Here is a 22,373-nt window from a genome sequence, read left to right as displayed (position 1 = left end):
TTAAATATTTTCTTCACAGTAAATTCGGTGTGTGTGTGTGTGTGTGTGTGCATGCACAATTATACACACTAGATAATTTCCCCAACTCTTTCACTCTGTGTTATTCTGTGGTTGCCCAAGTATGTTAGTTGCTCAGTTGTGCCTGACTCTTTGCGACCCCTTGGACTGTAGCCCGACAGACTCCTCTGTCTATGGGATTCTCCAGGCATGAATACTGGAGAGGGTTGCCATTTCCTTTTCCAGGGGATCTTCCAAATCCAGGGATTGAATCCCAGTCTTCTGCAAAGAGGTAGATTCTTTACCATCTTAGCCACCAGGGAAGCCCATATTATCCTGCAACAGATATTAAAATTTGACACTTTGGGTTTTTTCATATAAATATTCAACCAACCTTTGTGAGTGATACTGGGTGCTGGGATTTGGGGAAGCATCTGTTTAGGCAGTTTCTTTTGGATGGGGTGTGGGTTCAGAGTCAACCCAGTTTAGAACCATTAAATGAGCCAGCAGCAGGCCTGCTCTCACCGTAACTGCTGGTAAAAGAGAGTCTCTGAATTTAGCTCTGTATTTTCATGGGGCTTTAGAGACACCTCACATACTGGATTTCCCAACCATCTCAAGTGTAAGTTGTAAAAGAGTCTATGTCTCGTTACATTTACAAGCCTCAGGATAAACACATAGGCTCTACATTTTTCTTCTTTTGGAATGACAAGTTCCTCTGCTGTTACCATCTATCCACAGATGGTGGTCCTGGAATCTCTCTACCTACACTTTTATACCTGTTTCTCTTTTTCAGTCCTCTTATTCCTTCTCTCATTTTTCTTCCCTCCTACTTGCACTTTTATAGTATTTTTCTGCTGCCCCTTAGCTTCTACCAGTCTCACAATGCCCTATTACCCTTTCTTCTCCTGCCCCCGGGTTCCAGTCCTTCAGAATCTTATTCTCAGCAAGGTAGTACATCCAATCCCCCTTTAAGAAATTATTTTACTTATCTCTTAATATTTTGATCAGAAACAAATATTTAACATTCAGGAGTCACTCTAAGTGGTATGGATTAGAAGCATGGGACAGGCACGGGTGAAAAATCATTTTGGATGGGAAAGCCTGTCCACTTTCCATACATTATAACCAGCAGGCAAAAACTAAATATCGGGCAGGTGCCATCCCTGCCCAGCTTCTCAAGAAAAATTTAAGGAGGGACCCTGGGACCTCAAAGGTGATGGTGGCAGCCCGTCTTTTTACCAAAAGGAGTTTGATCTAAATGAGTCCAGTTTGGATTAGGTAAAGAATGAAATTGAGGAGATGTGTCCTAGAAATCAGCCAATTTCACAGCCTGGGGCAGGTATTTGCCATCAGCTGAGTCATACTGCCTTGGGATTAGCCAGCTCTACTTTCTGTTTCAACAATAAAAAGTCTTGCAAAACTGCTGGCATGTGAGACAGAGGGATCCAAAAAGTTTTGGCATCTTTTCCAGCAGCATAACGGGTTTTAGGGAAGAGACTTGTGAGAGCATGGTCCATGCACTCCACCACCAGGGACAGATCCATGTTCACAAAGGATGCGGTGCCTTTCAATTGTTCTAGGCCTGTAAAAAAAGAGACAGAAGCACATTTACCCCGTGGAAGAAGCGGAGTAGGGGAGTGTGAAGCTAGGTTGCAAAGGGGAGGATGCAGTGAGGGCATTTATTTTGATTTTGCCATTATAACTGGGTCCGCTTGTGGTGGGTTTTTATCTATTCCTCAGAAAAGGAAGCAGCAGTGATTTCTTTAGATTGTTGGCTCTCAGACTTGAGTGAGCAGCAGAATCTCCTAGAGAGCTTGTTCTAAGCCAGAACCCAGGAAGTTAGTAGTTTGTATAAACATGGTGGTAGCAGTATAAACACAGTACTTCTTAAGACAAATTTGATATAGGAAATGTGTGTGTACGTGCTTGCGCATATACGTGTGCACTAATATAGCACGTGCCTCTATAATTCAGTGAATAAAGAGAGACTCATCCACTAAAGCCCTGACTCAGGAAGCTAAAGGTATGCTGGTTCTCAGCAAATGAATTGTTTGAGTAATGAGCTAAGATACCTTTAAAGAGGCAGTGACTGGTGATGGCTTGAAGCATTCCTCCTAAGCTCTTAAAACATATTTTAAATTGTGTATCCTCAAGGGAAAATCTACTGTGTTAAATCTTTTGACTTCAGCTCCCAGTAGCCACGAGCTGTTCCAAGAGCCTAACTGAGGTTAGCTCAGAAGTCTTAAGTCTATTTTAAACTCCTACGACTCCAGTCTGGGAAACGAAGCAAAATGAGCTTAAATTTGTGGTCTGCTTTAGAACTATGAGTCTTGCTGATCTCAAAGTCTTGGCTTGGAGAACTCTAATAAGAGCAACCAGGACAAAATTGGGCTCTAAGCCTTTCGTAATTCTGAGAAAGGACCCCTGACCCAGAGGCCAAGTCAAAAAAATTTGAGATAGAAGGCATCTAGAAAATATCAATTTCAACATCAAACAGGGAAAGCTCTTTTCAATGAGGGATTTTGTTTTCGAACTTAGAGGCTTCGGAGTCAGTGAGTGAGAAACAGCTTTGAATGGCAGTGGTTGTAACCTGATATGTAGTGACATGTCAGCACTGCGAGGTTTGTCAAACCAGACGTTCTAGTTGACATATATGTACCTGTATGCATGTGTCTGTGTGTGTGTGAGTGTGTGTGTGTGCAGTCGGGTAGTTGCAGAAGTCAGTCATTCTCCCCCAGTAGATGTGACTAGGCTCGGCTCCACCTTGAATACTCCTGGCCTTGAACCTTGCCACAGTTGGCTGTCTTACCTAAGCCCGCCAAAGAAGAGGCAGGATCACAGCTGGGGTTAGGGTGACACCAGGTCAGGTGGAGCTCCTGGCTCAAAGCAGGAGCTTAGTAAGTGTTTGAGGACTAGTTAATAGGGCCAGGAAGTCTGATATGGAGGCAAGAGCCCTGATACAGGAAGTTCCAGCAGTTCCTCAATGCCTCATTCCCATTACAGTGCATGGCAGAGAATAGATGGCCAAGTCAGGCCATCTGGATTCAAATCCAGCTCTTCCACTTACTAGCTGTGCTACTTTGGGCAAGTTATATCCCTGTGCCTCTGCTTCTGTAAAATCCAGAGGGTTTGTTTGGGTGTTTTAAATGAAAGAGTTTGTGTAAAGTGTTTAGAATGGTGACAAGTATACAGTGAATGTTTACTATGTGTTAGTCATTGTTATCTAACCTTTATGATTATTCCTCCAGCCTTGACTCAGTCTGACTTACCTTATTTCTCCTTCCATCTCCACTGCCATGCATTCCTGCTGTGGAAAGCTTCCACCCAAATATTAATAATTTCTTCCTGTTTAGATCATGTTCAAACCTGACCTTTCCTATAAAGGTTTCTTAGCCAGAAATGCTTTGATCCTGTGCTGAATTTCTTGAGCAGTTAGAGACTGTACTATCTAGCACTCCTTCTAGGCTGTTGGTTTGTGTCTCAGAAATAAAGGATCGAGTTTCTTGCATGTTGTAAATCTCAGTGTTCAGAGTCATCTGGTTACTTTCTGTTGTCACCTAGATTGTAAGTTAGTCAGAGTCTGAGTCTTTGAATGAGTGGTAGGTGATCACCAAAAAGAGGTGGTTTGTGTAGATGTAATGACCATGGGCTCCAGTTCAGGCATTGCTCTGAGGAGCTGTATAAACTTGGGTAGGACGTTTCCCCTTTCCAAGCCTCTGCTTGCTGCTATAGTTCTTTTGAGGAATAAGTGATACAATTCATAAGGCATTTAGTATGGAACTTACCACTTAGTAAATGCCCAGTCAATGTTTATAAACACGAGCAAGAGATAACACTAATTAACAGGGACTCCTGATCTATATTTGAGATCTCTACTGGTGTATTACCATGATAACCTTATTTTTTCCTTTCTGTTCGAATCTCTTTCAAGCTGTCCAGGACAATGAACCCCATAGGACCCTGGGTCCACCCCAAAGCTCACTTTTCTTGATGTAGCTTTCTCCATATTGTTGTTTGATGTCTGGAGACAGATGCTTCCAAATGGCAAGTTTTTTTTCAGCAGCCTTTTCTGGATCTGACAAATTGGTTTTAAACAATCCTGGTTCAATGCAAGCAACATGCACACCAAAAGCTTTCATGTCCCTCCTGTGAAAAGAGCCCGTTGAAGACATTTAATTCAGGCTTATTTGAATAATGTTTGCTTATAAATCTTTTCATGGAATCACAGAATGGGGTGCACAGGAAAGAGCATCTTATTCTACCATCTCAGTTTGCAGATGAGGAACTGAACTACGGGATGGACCATCTTCCACATTCCAGACTGGCTACTATGCAGTTTACATGTGGGACACATCTGAATAGCACAGCAAAGTCTTTGAAAGTGAACAAACATTGGGAACAAACCACAGAAGGTTGGTTGGAAGTTGTGACCTGAATACAAGCTGGTCAATTATCTGCTAAAAACAACAATGACAACAGAAACCTATCAACATTCTCCCCAGAATTTAATAAGACTCACAGTTTCATGTTGTACCAAGTGTTTAGCATATGATACATAAAAGAAGTCAGATAATCTCAACTCACATGAGAAAAGACAATGGACAGATACCAAGGCCGAGGCAACATGGATGTTGGAATTATCAAAGTCTTTAACGTGCTTGTTACAGAAGGCTCCAAGAGAGAGACACTCCTGAAGTAAATGGGAATTTAGAAAGCTTCAGAAAAGAAAGAAAAGATAAAGAAGAACCAAGTGAAAATTTTATACTTGAAAAATGCATTAACCAAAATAAAATATTCACTGGCTAGACTCATTAGTAAAATGAAGAAGATGAAGGAAAGTCAATGAATTTGAAGATAGATCACTAGAAATTTCCTAATTTGAACAGCAGAGAGAATAATGATTGACAAAGTGAACAGAACCATAGGAATCTAGAACCATGGGACAAAATCAGGTCTAATATTTGTGTTAGAATCTCAGAAGGAAGAGAAATAGTGGATTGTAGATAAAAAATGTTTGGAGAAACAATGGCTGAAATCTCCTCAGATATGTGAAAAGGCATAAACCTATAGATTGGAGAAGCCCAGTGAACCTCAGACATCATAAACCCAAAGAAACTAATGCCTGGGGCACTGAATTGAAGGACTTTGCTAAATTGGTCCTTTCATGGTTTTATGCTCTTGAGTTCTCTGGTGACCCATAGCAAAAAGAGGTAGTCAATGCTTTCTTGTGGTAGCAAAATCTTCACATTAGTTTAGCAAGCTTCTGTGTGTGTGTGTGTGTGTGTGTGTGTGTGTGTGTGTGAGTCACTCAGTCTTGTCCAACTCTTTGCCACCCCATGGACTATAGCTTGCCAGGCTCCTCTGTCTATGGGATTCTCCAGGCAAGAATAATAGAGTGGGTTGCCATTCCCTTCTCCAGGGTAGCAAGCTTCTAAGTTTTATTTGGAAATAGAAGCATCAGAGGAAAGCTGTCTTTCTTGTCCTTGGGGTAGAGGTGGGACGGTTACCATCCACTCAGCTATAGTGTGTGAAATTTGAGTCCAGAACTTGCAACAAGGGGGAAAAATGTTGCATCCCTAAGTCATTACTTTATCAGATAATTTTCTACTGAGGGTTTTAAATAAGATGTCACTGTTGTGTCTGCATCTGACAGTAATACCAAAAGAGAGACCTGATTTATTTCCTCTCTATGATTCCCTAACTATTAAACAAGTTAATCTGTTGAATACAAATTTGCCACCACTATTCACATATGCATTAATGCAAAAAGGAGAAAAGACTTTAAAAGATTTAGGTTCAAATCCTATTCTACCACTTGACAGCTGGGTGACCTTGGGGGAGTTATCTCATCTCTCTTAGCTTCAGTGGTATCATTTATATTTTATTTATCACTTTTAAAATGTTTTTTCCTGATTTTTTGTTTTGAACCCTTGTGTCAAGGGCTGACTTTCAGTATCATAAATTGGGAATCGTTTAAAGCACTAAATAGAGTGTCTGGTACATAAATGTTCACTGAGTGTTAGTGGTTATTATTTGCTAAGATGCCCATGTTTGCTTTACCTTAAGCTGTCATTGAAGCCTTCTACTGCATATTTAGATGGAGAATAGCCCCCTCCACCAAATGCAAGCCGACCCCCAATGCTGGAGACATTGATAATTCTCCCTCGAGCCTTTTTGACCAAGGGAAGCATGTTTAACGTGACACTGATGAGTCCAAACAGGTTCACTTCAACAGGTTCTCGGTAGTCCTCGACCGTCAGCCAGTCGTTGGGTGCCAGCACACCAAGAATGCCAGCGTTGTTGATCAGACCCCAGAGACCTAGAACAGAGCGGAAGGGAAGGAGGTGTGGCACAAGGTGACATTTGTATAGGCCTCCTTGATGGAAATACAGCTCTGCCTTGTCTGATGGTGCCATTTCCTCCTTCTAGTCACATTCCTTCCTGCTTTGAATATTTGCAGTTTGGGGAAGTGATAGTACAGTGGGTGGAAGGTTAAACTGAAACGGCTGAAGTTCTGTTACTGGAAACCAACCTCACAATTTTTCTGTTTCTGCTTAGAATGTCAAACACTATCTGAGTGAGACTTTTTCACCTCAGATGTGAGGAGATTGCTCTATTTTTCCTATCATGCTGGATGGCATAGCCAGAGAATACTTATGAACTGTTTTTATAGACAAAGAACAACATCGATCTATTTCACATTCATTTTTTGGTAAAAATCCAATCATTCAGCTGTCTTATTTTATGATGGGAAACATTTAACATTGTTAAAAGTGTTTGGCATTCAAGCATTAAAATATTATTTGGAGCCTTATCAAACCACTGCTTTTGAGGTTCAGAGTCTCAACTATAAGATGAAGATGTGATAAAGAAAAATCACATCTGTTCGTTTTTTCCTTTGTGGATTCAAATATCTTCATCCATGAGAATATTTCAAACTTCATTCAAGGAAATAAAATAAAAAGTCTTCTAGTTCAGAATGCTCCTATCTTTGCAGAATCTAATGCAGAATGAGGTCTGACGACTCCCTATTCTACCACGACTGCCTAAGACACATTTGCTCAGATCGCCAGACTATTTTCTTCCTTTCCCAGTGACAGTGTGTGAGCTCTGGAACCATTTTGCACTCGGAAGATGGTCCTGGATATCCAGATGGCAATTCAAGGTTTGCCCTCAGGATCTACTGTAGCTTTTAGCCCCAAGTTTGCTGTGTAAGTGGCTAGAGTAGCACTTCACAGAAAAAGACCAGTTAACACAATCATCTCAGTTCTAAATTCACCCATGTGAACATATGAGAAGATAACATGGGCTGTGTCTCTCATGCATGTAGAGAGCTTGCAATGTAGAAATATTCAGGGCTAGTCTAAACTTTCTCCCATCTTCTCCAGTACACAACTGGTATTTAGCAGACATTTTTTTTTTGAAAGATCATTTAAAATCAGACTATTTACTTTCATTTAGCTTTGCTTACTTCTCAACACCCCCTCCATTTCCCTCATTTTCACATCACTCACCTTTCTCCCCAACTTGGTTTTTCACCCACTGGGCAGCCCTCTTGACATTTTCTGGGTCAGTTACATCCAGAAGCACGGTATGAAGCCTCTCTGAAGTTTCTGCCTTTAAAGCTGTTGATCCTGACTCAGTCAGACAGGCAGCAATTACATGAAATCCTTTCTTATCAAAAGTTCTGGCTGCCAAGTTTCCAAAGCCAGTATCACATCCAGTGATGAAAATGTACTTATCAGTGATATTTGCGATCTTTAGCTGTCTTTTATAATTCCACAGAAAACCACAAAGGATCAGAAGGGCTAACAGCCAAAAGAACATTTTTTCCCGGACACTTCTTTCTTGAACAATAAAAGAAGATGGCGTCCTGAGTGTTCAAAATTAGAAAGACAATTCAAATTAGAACCATTAGGGCATAATAACCCAGAGTGATGAGCTTAAGATATCTTAATGCATTTGGATGGATACATAGATGGTTAAAAATACAATAACTCTTGTTTGGTTGGGAAGATGGCCATTTAAGTGTTAAACTACACCTGTCATATGTGCGTGTGTGTGTTCAGTCATGTCTGACTCTTTGTGACCCGCATGGACTGTTTTTCTCCGGGTTCCTCTGTCCATGGGATTCTCCAGGCAAAAACACTGGAGTGGGTTGCCATTTCCTCCTCCAAAGGATCTTCCCGACTTAGGGATCAAACCTGTGTCTCCTGCATTGCAGGCAGATTCTTTACCACTAGGCCACAAGGGTTTCCCAAGTGGCAGAGAAAGTAACTGGCAAAATTGACATGGGTCATTGGGTTGATTTTACTTTTTCTCTCTCTCTATATGCAAATATTTCTTTGCTTAATAAGGAATATGAACATAAACACAGATAGAATGATACACATACACTCATGTGCACACAGACACACAACTCTATTTCTATTATTTTACAAGGAATAGATTGTTTCAGATAAAAAAAAAATTCAATATATCTTCACTTATCGTGGAAAATTTGGACTCTGCTTTCATCTTTTTTTCCTGCTGAAAGATCTATAGCTAAAGAAGGAAAAAACGGCAATAAAAATAAGTCAGAGGTAAAAGGAACGTTTGTGCAAACTAGTTGGTTCTTGTGGTATAGCTGTGACTATTTCTAAAGCAGTCAGGTTTTTAGACTATTGTGACTTAAAAATTTGGTATAGTTTTTCCAACTCTTTCCTCTGTAGGAATTATTGATTTGTTGCAAGTCGATGTCTATGTAGCAAGATTTCCCCTTTTCAAATAAATAAATACATTTAAAATATATAATTTTGAGGGGTGGAGTGGTGTAATTGACTCTTGCAAAATTTCATATTTAGACATTTTAAGGAAATTTCATGTTTATACATTCAATTAGTATAGTGTTTTGCTCAAGCCTAGGTCTTGATAAAAAATTGTTGAATAACTAAAAGTTGACTATATTCACCAAATGGATTCTGTAACCTTTGTTGTAATCCAAACTCCCAAGGGAATTATGTGAAAAATGAAAATATTCATGGGGTTTAATGTGCCCTAGAGCTGCGAGTCAGAGAAGGCAATGGCACCCTACTCCAGTACTCTTGCCTGGAAAATCCCGTGGATGGAGGAGCCTGGTGGGCTGCAGTCCATGGGGTTGCGAAGAGTCAGACATGACTGAGCAACTTCACTTTCACTTTTCACTTTCATGCACTGGAGAAGGAAATGGCAACCCACTCCAGTGTTCTTGCCTGGAGAATCCCAGGGACAGGGGAGCCTGGTGGGCTGCGGTCTATGGGGTCGCACAGAGTCGAATACGACTGAAGTGACTTAGCAGCAGCAGCAGCAACAGAGCTGAGAGTGGAAACTCTGTGTTGTAGGGTTTTGCTGCTGGCAGATAGGCCTAAGGGGAACAATAGTAAAACAATGGCTTTTGTAAAGCGTTCTGCCTTTCACTTTTACATATAGGTCTCATTTGATCCTCTTCATAGCCTTTTCAGTTAGAGAGGGCTCATTACTTGCCTTATTTTATAGGAGAATTAATACGCCAATTAATAAATGTAAAAGGAAAAATGAAATTAGCAAATCATCATGTGGCAGCTGACAAAGTAACAGCTGGTCCAGGCAATTCTACACTAGTGGGTGAAATTCCGATGAGAAACAGTAACTATAGAATCTCAAAGAATCTCTGCATAAGACTGGTACTAATCAAAAAGAGAGCAATAGTAATCTCACAGTGGAGAAATCTGACAGGTACCACTCGAACCAAGTGATAAAAGTGAACACTACAGAGATGACAAAATGCAGAGGAGTAGCTGGACATGGAGTACTTCTCTCTTCATGGATGCATCAGGGATGTATCTTCAGATGCAAGGATCTCACAGAGCACCTGCTGAGAGCTGGCAGGAGTGCCTGACCACCGGAAAGGAATATGGATCCACACAAAACTCAGTAAGAAGAAGGAAGGAAGGGAAAATTAGGAGAGTGATTAGGACTGGATCTGCACTCAGGGGGTGAAGGAACTAAAGCCGGGGTGAGGTTCCCACACCGAAGCAATAGTTTGGGACAGAGAGGAGACATTTGAAGCTGTTGGAGAGTGAATCAATTGATCTGTGACATTCTGAATGGAGCAGAGAAGCACAGCCCTACCTGTCCAGGACACAGGTCCCTCTGTACACGCAGTCGCTGGGAGCTGGACCGTTGGGATTAGAGAGCAATCCCGAAGTGAGGACTGCTGGTGACTGCGGGAGATGGCCTGAAGGGATGTGAGGGAGGGGATCACGGTGGGAGTGCCCTTGAAGGAAAGCCGGGCAGCCATGGAGGCAGGGCCATACTGCTGACTCATGTGCAGGGGGTGGAGCCACCACTGGAGCCTCTCTCTCACCCCACATGCCAGAGCCAGCAGCTGACCAGTAGAACAAGACCCCAGAGATGGTGGTCCTTGGTGGGCCCGATGCGCCAAACAACAGAGAAAGATCAGAGCCAGGAGGGCCCTTTGAGCACCTGCTTCACCAAGCAACAAAGAAGGACCAACTAGGGAAGTCCTTTGAATGCCAGCTTCCAGAGGCTAGAAAAAGACTCTATGTCCGTGCTAAGTTGCTTCAGTTATGTCCCACTCTGTGCGACCCTGTGAACTGCACTCTGCCAACCTCCTCTGTCCATGGGATGCTCCAGGCAAAAATATTGGAATGGGTTGCCATGCCTCCTCCTGGGGGCTCTTCCCAGCCCAAGGATCAAACCCGTGTCTCTTATGTCTCCTGCATTAGCAAGTGGGTTCTTTATCACTAGCACCACCTGGGAAGCCCCTGAAAAAGAGTCAAATAGCACTTTCTCTCCTATGCCCATGGCCACCGGCTTCCCTACACTTTTGGCCCCACCAGGTTCCCCATACTCTGGACGGCCGTGCCACCTCCATGCCCAGTCCTCCTGGGTGCAGAGCTGCCAGAGGCTAGAAGGAAAAAGCCTTAATAGTGCCATATCTCCTCTCCTGTGGCTGCCACCTCCCCTGCATGCATGGTGCTGCCAGGGTCCCCACAATTCAAGCAGCTGTGATACCTCCACTCTTGGTCCTCATTGGGGCAGACCCAAGTCCTCCAGGGCAGCCTCAGGAGTGAACTCCTGTGGATAACCTACATGCAGTGGTGAGGATAAAACCACAATTGAGCTCCAGGGGCAGAGTGGCTAAGGAAGAGGGTTGAAAATCTCTCCACCAGCTGTACAAGCTGCAGATTAAATCCACACAACCAACTAGGTAGACTCTGTGCCTATGGAATATATAAAAGGACAGTAAGAGAAAGAAAAAAAGAAAAAACACATAAAAGAAAAAGAACCCTAGCTCTGGCAACTGTGGACATTGGAGGTAAGTACACATAGGAGTAGAGGCAGATAGGTCCAAAGAACAGTGCAGTGTAGGAAGGCTTCCTAGGAGGTGGAGATAGAACTACTGCTCTCTATATATTTTTTTTTTTTCATTTTTTCCCCTTTCCCCTCTTTTCCCCTCTCTCCCCCTTTTCCCCTTTTATATCCTTTTAATCTTTCCCCCCTTTTTTTCTTTTTCATATATTTCTCATTTTCTTCCTTTTTTTTTTTCATTCTCTTTTTTCTCTCTTCCTTTTGTAAATGTGTGAGTTTCTTTGGGTGCTCTTGGCAACTGAGTGTTGTTTTCACCCTTAGTCTTGAGGTTTTGTCTTCTGTGCTGTGATCCCTGTGAAGTCTTGGTGCTACAGTAAGGGAAGGAACCAATAGCAGACTATTGGAGGCAGAAAAATGGGTAAGTGATCTGGAAGACAGAATGGTGGAAAGAACTGAAGCAGAGCAGAATAAAGAAAAAAAAAAAAAAAGGAAGAAATGAGGACAGTCTCAGACCTCTGGAACAACATTAAGCACAATAACATATGAATTATAAGGATCCCAGAAGAAGAGGGGGAAAAAAGGCATGAGAAAATATTTGAGGAGATAATAGTCAAAAATATCCTTATCTTGGGGAAGGAAATAACCATCCAAATCCAGGAAGCCCAGAGTCCAATACAGGATAAACCCAAGGAGAAATACACCAAGACACATATTAATCAAACCAATGAAAATTAAACACAAAGAACAAATATTAAAAGCAGCAAGGGAAAAGCAGCAAATAACACACAAGGGAATTCTCATAAGGCTAACAGCTAACCTTTCAACAGAAACTCTGGCCAGAAGGGAGTGATGAGGTATACTTAAAGTGATAACAAAATTACAACAAAGATTACTCTATCTAGTGAGGATCTCATTCAGATTCAAAGGAGAATTCAAAAGCTTTACGGATAAGCAAAAAAAAAAAAGATAGGAGAATTCAGTGTTACCAAACCAGCTTCACAACAAATGCTAAAGAAACTTCTCTAAGTTGGGAACACAAGAGAAAGAAAAGACCTACAAAAACAAACCCAAAAGAATAAAGTAAATAGTAATAGGATCATTAGTTAATTAGTGTTATTCGCTCAGTCGTGTCCAACTCTTTGTGACCCCATGAACTGTAGCCCACCAGGCTCCTCTGTCCATGGAATTCCCCAGGCAAGAATATTGGAGTGGATAGCCATTTTCTTCTCCAGGGGATCTTCCTGACCCAGGGATTGAATCTAGGTCTCCCGCATTGCAGGCAGATTCTTTACTGTCTGAGCCACGAGGGAAGCCCCATACATATCATATATATCAATAATTATGTTAAATGTAAATTGACTAAATGCTCCAATTAAAAGATACAATGGATACAAAAACAAGACCCTTATATATGCTGTCTACAAGAGACCCACCTCAGACCTAGAGACACACAGACTCAAAGTGAGGAGCTGGAAAAAGATATTCCATGCAAATGGAAATCAAAAGAAAGCAGGAGTAGCAATAGTCATATCAGATAAAATAGACTTTAAAATAAAGCCTGTTATAAGAGACAAGGAAGGACACTACATGATGATCCAGGAATCAATCCAAGAAGAAGATATAAAAGTTATAAATTATATGCATCTAACACAGGAGCACCTCAATACTAAGGCAAATGCTAACAACTATTAAAGGGGAAATTGACAGTAACACAATAATAGTGCAGGTCTTTAATACTCCATTAATACCAATAGGCAGATCTACCAGACAGAAAATTAATAAGAAAACACAAGCCTTAAATGATACATTATATCAGTTGGACCTAACTGATATTTATAGGGCTTTTTATGCAAAAACAGCAGCTTTCACTTTTTCACGAGCACACATGGAACTTTCTCCAGGATAGATCACATTTTGGGTCACAAATCAAGCCTTGGTAAATTTTAAAAAATTGAAATCATTTCAAACATCTTTTCCAACCACAACACTATAAGACTAGATATCAGCTACAGGGGGAAAAAACTACCAAGAACACAAACACGTGGAGGCTAAACAATACACTTCTGAATAACCAATGTATTACTGAAGAAGTCAAAAAAGAAATCCAGGTATACTTAGAAACAAATGACAATGAAAACAACAACAATTCAAAACCTACAGGAGGCATTAAAAGTAGAGCTAAGTGGGAAGCTTATACCAATACAAACCTCCCTTAAGAATCAAGAAAAACATTGAATAAGCAACCTAACCTTACACCTAAAGCAACTAGAAAAAGAAGAACAAAAAACCTCTAAAGTTTGTATAAGGGAAGAAATCATAAAGATCAGAGCTGAAATAAATGAAGGAGACAATAGCAACTTTTGATCCTGTACCAGAAAATCATTTTTTCTTTTGTCAAAAAGAACATTTTTATGTTGACAAGTGAAATTTCAGTAAGCTCTGTAGATCTGATAAACAATAAATATTACATGAATATCAAATTCTCAATTTTGATCACTTCTATGATTATGTAGACAATGTCCTACTTTTTTAGGAAATAGACATGGAAGTATTTAAGGATTAAGTAGCACCATGTCTCCAACTTACTTTTAAATGGTTTAGGAAATAATAAAAATATGTATATAAACAAACATTAAGAATATGTACATTCTCTAAAGGGAGAATATGAATGTAAACGTGGTACAATGTCAATATCTGGGGATTCTGGGTTGTGCTATTCTTTCAACTTTTCCATAAATTTGAAATTAATTCAAACCAAAAAGTTAAAAATTTGGCAAAGGAAAGTGATTTTTTTTTTTTTTAATGAGAAAAGTGTTCATTTGACTGCTTTGAGTTCCATGCACAGAATAGGTGAGACATTTCATATCCAGAACTTCAGAGTCTAGTGACCTTGGACACCAAGTTTTCTGCCTTCTTCTCTTTGGGAAGTTCACCTTCATAACCACTGGAGGAAAGCAAAAACTCAGACCAAATCAGTCAGACTCCCTCTTCCTCCTCATCTTATCCATCTCCCCCCTCAACTTCCTCCCCTAGCCAAACCAACTTTTCCCGGGTGACAAGCAAACAGAGAGGAGGTTTTAGTTGTTAGGGATGGGCTCACATTAAAATGTGTTGTCCTCATTAGTTACTCCTTTGGGGTGAGGGTTATTTCAGATGCTGGTGTCCCAGCCTGCAGCCTGAATCCAAGGACTGCCAGCCTTGACCTAGAGATTTGCAAACTCTGCCCTTTCCCCAAAGATTACCATCCAGAAATACTGCTTCTTTTTCAGTCCCTAAGGCTCACATACCTCTAGGTCATTGGACCAAGTCAGCCTCAAAGCAACACATACCTTTGTACTCTAATTTTAGCCAAGATGCCACCTTTGAGTAATAACCCTCGGTCAGTCAGAGTTGCTGAGAACATGACCTGTACACAGAAGCTGATTGATGGTTGATTGGTTCATTGACCACTGGGAAGTAAATGAGTAACAGCAACTCACAGGGCCGCATCAGCCTTATTCTGCCAGCTGTGGTCACCTCCATATGGGTCCTTGGTGCCAGCAATTCAGTCAGGGCATTGACTTTGGTTGCTTGGGTTGTTGGCTTCTCTGTGTGTTTTCCAATTTATCTCACAGCCTTTATTGGAAATTGTATTTCCAATTTATCTCCTTGCTTAGTAGGTGTGCAAATCTCTCAGCAAGAAGTGCCTAGGTCTGTCAGAGTCCCTCTAGCACCCAGGGACCATGAGCTTATTGACTCATCAAGGCCAAGAACAGAGTAAGAGAAAGCAGATCTTCAGCCCCTACAGCTCAGTGCATAAGGTTGGGTGCAGTTCTGAGCGTACGTCCTCTGAACAGGTCATGGAGTGTTTTCTTCAGCCAAAATCAACACTAGCCAATTTGCCAGTAAAAATTTAGAAAGCAAGAACCAAGGTCACACACACACACATACACAAGAGACATTAAATCAGGGTTTAGGCACTGAAGCCTTGGAATCGGGCAGATCAAGTTTCAGGTTCAGTTCCTCTACCATCAGAGGGCCTTTGGTGAATTGTCATACTACCTTCCTTTCCATTTTCTATCTGTAAAATAGTGATAACTTCTACCTTGAAGAGTGTTGTTATTTAGTCGCTAAGTCTTATCCAACTCCTTATGACTGTATGAACTATAGCCCGCCAGGCTCTTCTGTCCATGGGATTCTCCAGACAAGACTATTGAAGTGGGTTGCCATTTCCTCCTCCAAGGGATCCCAGACCTAAGAACTGGACCCATGTCTCCGGCATAGTCTGCGCTGGCAGATAGATTCTTTACCACTGAGCCCCCAGGGAGGCCCACTTGAAGAGTACCTGGTGAAATAAAATGACGGGTACACAGGAAGACCCTTGTCACGTGGCAGGGTTGGCTGCTGTATGCATTGCTCATGTCTTAGCATGGGGTTCTCAGCCTCAGTATTTTTGCAGTTTTGGTCAGATAATTCCTTATTGTGGGGGGGTCTCTCCTGTGTGTTACAGGATGTTTAGCACCACCTTGGCCTCTGCCACTTAGATGCCAGTAGTCCTCTTCGCCAGTTGTGACAACCAAAAATGTCTCCAGACATTGCCAGAGGTTCCCCTAGGAATAAAATTCCTCCCAGTAGAGAACTGCTGGTCTAGTGTTTCCTTGTCTTGGAGGTCCAGAATGGTACAGTATTCAGAACTGCTGGAAACTACTGAAAACCCAGACTGGAAATTCAGTCTTTGTTTCCTTAGTAGTGACATATTGATCAAAGTTTATATATTTTACGGTCTTACCAGAAAATTTTTATTATTTATAAATACTGGATGGCATCATCAGCTCAATGGACATGAGTCTGAGCAAACTCCTGGAGATAGTGAAGGACAGGGAAGCCTGGAGTGCCACAGTCCATCTGGTCACAAAGACACAGACATGACTTAGCAATTGAACAACAATAAATTCATAGCCTGCTGCACTAAGCATTAATATCTATGATTTTAAAAAGTTTCCTAGGAACTTCGCTGGTGGTCTAGTGGTTAAGAATCTGCCTTTAAATGCAGGACACTCAGGTTCAATCACTGTTTGGGGAACTAAGATACCACATGCTGTGTGGAGCAACTAAGCCCATGGGCTGCAACTACTGAGCTCGTGTATTTGAGTCCACGCAATACAACTGGAGAGTTTGTGCATTGCACCACAGGTATCTCACATGCTGCAACTAAGAGCCGAGGCAGCCAAATAAATAAAATAAATGAATATACATATTTTGAAAATTGCCTTTTTGTCATCAGGAGGATAGGAGGCAGTGAGCAAAGCCAAATCTATGTATGCTACCATTTGTGAATTTAGAAATTATCAAATGAGCACTCACAGCATTTATGAGGCCTAAATTCTAGCTGAGCCTTTTGAGTTTGGACCACTATGAACTCCTCTAGGGTGCCCTTCAGATGAGTACCATTGACTACAGAATTCAAAGAATGCTCTGAGAAAGCCATGGTCCTTGGGATTCCCAGTTGACCAAGCCAGGTAGGAATGACAGTAACTCTATGATCTATTGAGTGGCTCAGCTGGTAAAGAATCTGCCTGCCTGCCAGCTGGAGACCTGGGTTCGATCCCTGGATTGGGAAGATCCCCTGAAGAAGGGAAAGGCTACCTACTCCTGTATTTGGCCTGGAGAATCCCATGGACTGTATAGTCCATGGGATCGCAAAGAGTCAGACACCACTGAGTGAATTTCACTTCACTTCACCACAGTCTAGGCCCTCTGCTAAGATCTAGAAATATTTATCTCATTCAAACCTTACAGTAAAATTATCTCTATTTTATGGATGAGGAAACAAATTCAGAAATGCATGTTAATGGGCTCAAGATAGAATTGTGTTGTTTCAGGCCAGTCAGTCCCAACATCCGTCCTTTAATTGTCTGCTCCACTGTTACCAGGATTCCCACTAAACTCTGGGAGTCTGGACTGTGTGTACACTTCTCTATACCACCATGCCTAATGATACTTGATACTAAGTAAATACATGTAGAAGGAAAGAAGAAAGAAAGAGAAGAAAGTTTCACTTGAACACCAGGCGTCTAGCGATGACTGGATTGGTTTTTGAGCCTTTTGAATCATCAGGGCATCCTCTTCTCCTTCTCCTGTTTGTCATCAGATAGCCACACTTCCAATTTAGATAACTTTGACCATTACTGAAAAAAGTTCCTATAAAATTTATCTCATTAAATTATCAAAATACTTCTGTGAGTTAAGTAGGGTTAGTGTCAGACATAAGATGATTTGCCAGAGAGTGGCTAGAACTAAAAAGTTCATCTCTGAGCTCCTAAACTGTGTTTAAAAAAAAAAAAAAAAAGAGAGAGAGAAAGAAAAGTGGAACTAGAAAGAGATGAACACATTATTAATCAATAGGAAAAATTAAAATGTTATCAAAATTCTCCATGACGCCACAAAGACTCAAAAAAGGAGAACTAGGTTTCTCTTTGATCTGTATTTGAAGGGCTGAAGAGTAACTGCTTGTTTGCAGCTATTGGAAAATATTACAACTCAATTGCTGTCCTTGTCCACTTCTGCTTCTTTTAATTTTATCTTCCTGGGTTTCTCTTCTTGGTTAAAATATCTAAAATAAGATCCTTTGATTTCACTTCTCTTATTCATCTTCCTCCACCCTTTAAAAATAAATGAGAGATTCTTAAAAAAAAAAAAAGATAAAAAATAATGTCTCCATGTTTCAGAGTCATTATGAGGTATAGTCTTTATAAGAGAGGTAGAGTTCTATGTAGTTACTTCCTCCCAAACTAGTTGGTTTTATTTCCACAAAACTTCACAAAGAGAAAGCAGTACTGAATCTAGTCAATCACACTGTCAGGGTATTTGTTGAATCTTTATTTTTATTTTTTTCAATTTGATGCAAGTGTGACCTGAGGTGAATTAACAATTAAGCTTTTTAAATCAAAATACATCAAATACAGAACATTTATCAAAAAGCTTTCTAAATATTTTCTTTCTGAGTTTCTCTTGCATAAGCTTTCTTAAGGTTGACAGCAGTCTCATTGGACGTGTTATGTCCCTTGTCCATTTAAATCTTGTAAATCTGGGACTTCTCTGGTAGTCCAGTGGTTAGGAGTCTGCCTTGCAATGCAGGAGACGTGGGTTCAATTCCTGGTCATGGAACTAAGATCCCACATACTGCAGAGCAATTAAGCCCACGTTGTGCAACCATTGAGACGGTACACCACAACCAGTCAATAGGAAAATGAAAATATGTTATAAAAATTCTCCACCATGCCACAAAGACACAAAGGAAATAAAAAAAGAACTAGTTTTCTCTTTTGTCTGCGCACAAAGTCCAAACACCACAACGAAAGACCCTGCCTGATGCAACCAAAATCCCACAAATTGAAACTGACTTGACACAGCCAAATAAATAAATAAATATTGTAAACCTGGTTAACTGAGACCAGATTCTTTTTTATTTTTATCTTTTCATTGAATCAAGAAATTCTGTCACTATTTAACCTAACTGGCCATTCTGAGATTTCTGTGACACATTTCTTTAAGAAAAATGACATTTGTGCCTAATGATACAAACTAAGCATATGACTAATGAATGATATTGTGAAGAAAGTCTTCATGTTGGGCACCCAGAAATCTAAAACAATTTAAATGGAGCCAAGGGATCTCACCTAAAATAGTCTTACATGAGCATCAGATTAAAATAATAATAATGATTATGGTGTCCCAATGAGATCGTTGAGGTGATAGTCATCCTTCTAAGTTCCCTCAGACAGTGTAATGAAGAAGCTCCTTCGTTAGTTACGTTCCCCTTGAATCCTGCTTCTTGCAGGAGGGAGGTGACCCTCAGGACCCAGGGTGCCTTGTGTAATGGGACACTGAAGTGTGTGTGGCAGGGGAGTGCCTTTTTGCAGGCTCTTTCAGTCTCCTGGCTGAGCCTGGAGGTGTGCCAGCCCACTCTTTTGTAGGGAAGACCTGATGAGTTTATGTTTTGCATTTTTAGTTCTACGGAAAAAACCTATCTCCGATTTTCTTTTGACTTCTCTCAAAACTTTAAAATTATAATTCATCAAATCATCTGCAATAATACTTAATATTCTCAGTCTCTTCTAGGTTTATTATTTTGCCAGTACGCTTTCTGATATTATTGGCAGGTTAAGAATTATTGCTAAAGCCATGGTTACCTTATTTATGTTGCTGAGTAAGCACTGCTAACTGGAAGACATGATATATTAAATGTTATTATAGCTTATAGTTACGCAGAGCTTCAAGGAAGCTTGCAATATAGAGAGAATGTTATGTAGAGTTGCAGAAAGTGTGTTCAAATCTTCAGTATATTTCTTTTCATCTCAGTTATCTTTGAGCAGTTTTTAATGGCAACACCTTGAGAAAGTGAAATTCATTGTAAGACTTTTAAATCCAGTTCCCATTATTTTCCATTTGATATATGAAATAATAAATTTTCCTTGAATTCAGACATTGAACTTTGTTCTAAAAACTGGGCACACTTTTCAAATATCACAAATAAAGCAAAGATGATACAACATTTAATTCTCATTTTATGCAGCGTCTAGCCAAGGATATTTTTAGGGCACCTACTAAGCTAAATAAAGCACAGTCCTTACCCTGGAACTAACAGTATAGCAGGACATTTCAGAACTCTTTGTTCAAACTTAAATTGAATTTTAATTTAAAAATGTGTTTTTTTTAAAACTTTTCCCCCAACTGTTAAAAATCAACCCATTGAGAAAGACCACACCACCACTTGGATCATAAAGCCTTTAACAAGGATTGCCCTTGAAGCCACTAAACTGACTTTCTCCCTCTGTTATTTGTACGTTGGAAGTTTCAGGTAAAATTCCAACCCCTGAATAATAAAACAGAGTGAATATCTGAAGCAGACTTATTATCATCCCAGTGTCCAGGAATCAAATGTGCATTGAGGAATATCCCTGCTTTCTCCTGGACTAAACAGCATCTTTCTCACTCAGCTTAGTGTGTGTGTGTGTATTTGCCTAAATTGCCCTCTGAAAGTGTTGGTAAACCAGGTAGACAAACAGACCTGACCTGCAGTTGGTAGCAAATCTGTTGTTCCAACCAGGAACTCAGCTGAGATTCCCACTCTTTTTAGAGCTCTTCCCCCACTCCAGTTTCCAATTAATTATAAGATTCATAGATGGTGTCAAATAGGTACAGAAAGATGAACTAGAGGGAGATCTAATTGTAACTCTAGGATGACAAAGAACATTCAAAGAGAAACCTGGGGAGGGAAGTTCAAGGCAAGGTTTCTGGTGGCATTGAGCTTTTTTCTGTGATGAGATGGACCCAGTGGCCATCACAGCCTTCTAACATATCATTAAAAAAAAAAATAGCAACTGTTGACCACAGCATGAAAGACAACTTGATTTATTATGTAAGAGTGAGGAAAATCAAGACAATTTGAAGACTGACATGAGAAATGAAGGAGTGAGTGACAGAACTCCATCAACGGTTACCTTATTTAAGATGAACTGGGACACAGAAGCTGTGGTGACCTTGCTGGGCTGCTTGTAATCTGCCTGATCTGGCCGTTGTGCTGGGGGAAGGAAGGATTGTGTCACCCTGACCTCGCAGATCCTCTTAAGGTAGAGATGCCTGGGCTTCCGTCAAGCTCAAAGTACTTAAGTGTGTGAGGAGTCCGCAGGTTCCCTCCTCGCTCGGTGAGTCACTGTGACTCGAGTTGATGACTAAATTTGTCTTCTTCAGATGGAGGAAGCCAAGAAGCTCTGGGTCATGTGTTTCCAAAGGAATCTGCAGTATCTTTAGCAAATAAAATGTAGTAACTTTTAGAAGGGACTTAAAAATGATCAATGACACCTTTTTCATTGTGAGTACTGAAATAATTAACATGGAGACATTTTGTAAATTGCCTGATACATTGTTTTAATTATTTAACTTTTGAGTTATGATTACTGTTCATGATCTCTAGTTATGTTTTTCATCCTGTTAATAGTACTCCTTCCTTTCTAAGAGAATAGGTAGGGGGAATCAGTCCCTGATGGTTCTTTTTACCACCTAAAAAAACACCCTGATAAGCAAGTCTCCTAAACTAGTGTAATGAGAGAGTGGACTTATAAGTCTTAATTTGTATTTTAAGGTATGACAAGGAGATACTGACCCTGGTGGCTCAGATGGTAAAACGTCTGCCTACAATGCGGGAGACCTGGGTTCAATCCCAGGGTCGGGAAGATCCTCTGGAGAAGGAAATGGCAACCCACTCCAGTACTCTTGCCTGGAAAATCCCATGGATGGAGGAGCCTGGTCATGGGGTCACAAAGAGTCAGACACGACTGAGCAACTTCACTTTCACTTTCAAGGAGATACTGAATGGTCTCTAGCACTGAGACCACTGGGAATGGGAAAGGATGTCCCCTTCTTTCCCAGCATTGGTCTATTTTAGAAACGATCACAACTGACCTGGCATATCCTGAAATGCAGTGGGAAGTGCTGAGGCTGTAGGTACTCATATGCACCACCACCTCCTCTCCCCTGCCCCGAAAGCTGACCACCTATATCTTAGGCACACAGGCTGGTACAAACGCCTCTGATTGTTTAGTTTCAGTCCCTTTACATACTACTTTATTGCTACATGTCTCAGATTCCCCAAGCTTCTGTGTTCCTTCTTTGAAAAGGGCAGTTTCTTGTGATTGGGCTGGGTGGATGAATGAACTTACTTGTCTAGGTAGAGTCTAGATAACTGCTATCACTCTTCAGATTACACAGGGACCCTTTTTCTCCAAATGAACAATACATTAAGATTGAAATTTACTTAGGTAAAGGTTTGCCATCACTTCATGGCAAATAGATGGGGAAACAATGGAAACAGTGAGAGACTATTTTGGGGGACTCCAAAATAACTGTAGATGGTGACTGCAGCCATGAAATTAAGACACTTGCTCCTTGGAAGAAAAGCTATGACCAACCTCGACAGCATATTAAAAAGCAGAGATATGACTTTGCCAACAAAGGTCAATCTAGTCAAAGCTATGGTTTTTCCAATAGTCATTTATGGATGT

General features: G+C 40.8%; 1 protein-coding gene across 1 annotated transcript; it reads right to left on the bottom strand.

Annotated features, from left to right (window-relative positions):
* Window positions 1-961: 961 nt before the first annotated feature.
* Window positions 962-20,976, bottom strand: DHRS9 (dehydrogenase/reductase 9). The gene is made up of 5 exons (XM_040229281.1): window positions 20,814-20,976; window positions 7,515-7,873; window positions 6,061-6,319; window positions 3,983-4,146; window positions 962-1,582 (listed from the first exon to the last, which is right to left on the bottom strand). The coding sequence occupies exons 2-5, from the start codon at window positions 7,825-7,827 to the stop codon at window positions 1,359-1,361; spliced, it is 960 nt and encodes a 319-aa protein (XP_040085215.1). The 5' UTR covers window positions 7,828-7,873; window positions 20,814-20,976; the 3' UTR covers window positions 962-1,358.
* Window positions 20,977-22,373: the final 1,397 nt, after the last annotated feature.

The sequence above is a fragment of the Oryx dammah genome, unplaced genomic scaffold (assembly GCF_014754425.2).
Source record: "Oryx dammah isolate SB20612 unplaced genomic scaffold, SCBI_Odam_1.1 HiC_scaffold_27, whole genome shotgun sequence".
NCBI lineage: Eukaryota > Metazoa > Chordata > Mammalia > Artiodactyla > Bovidae > Oryx > Oryx dammah.
This window is presented reverse-complemented; position numbering and strand designations above follow the sequence as displayed.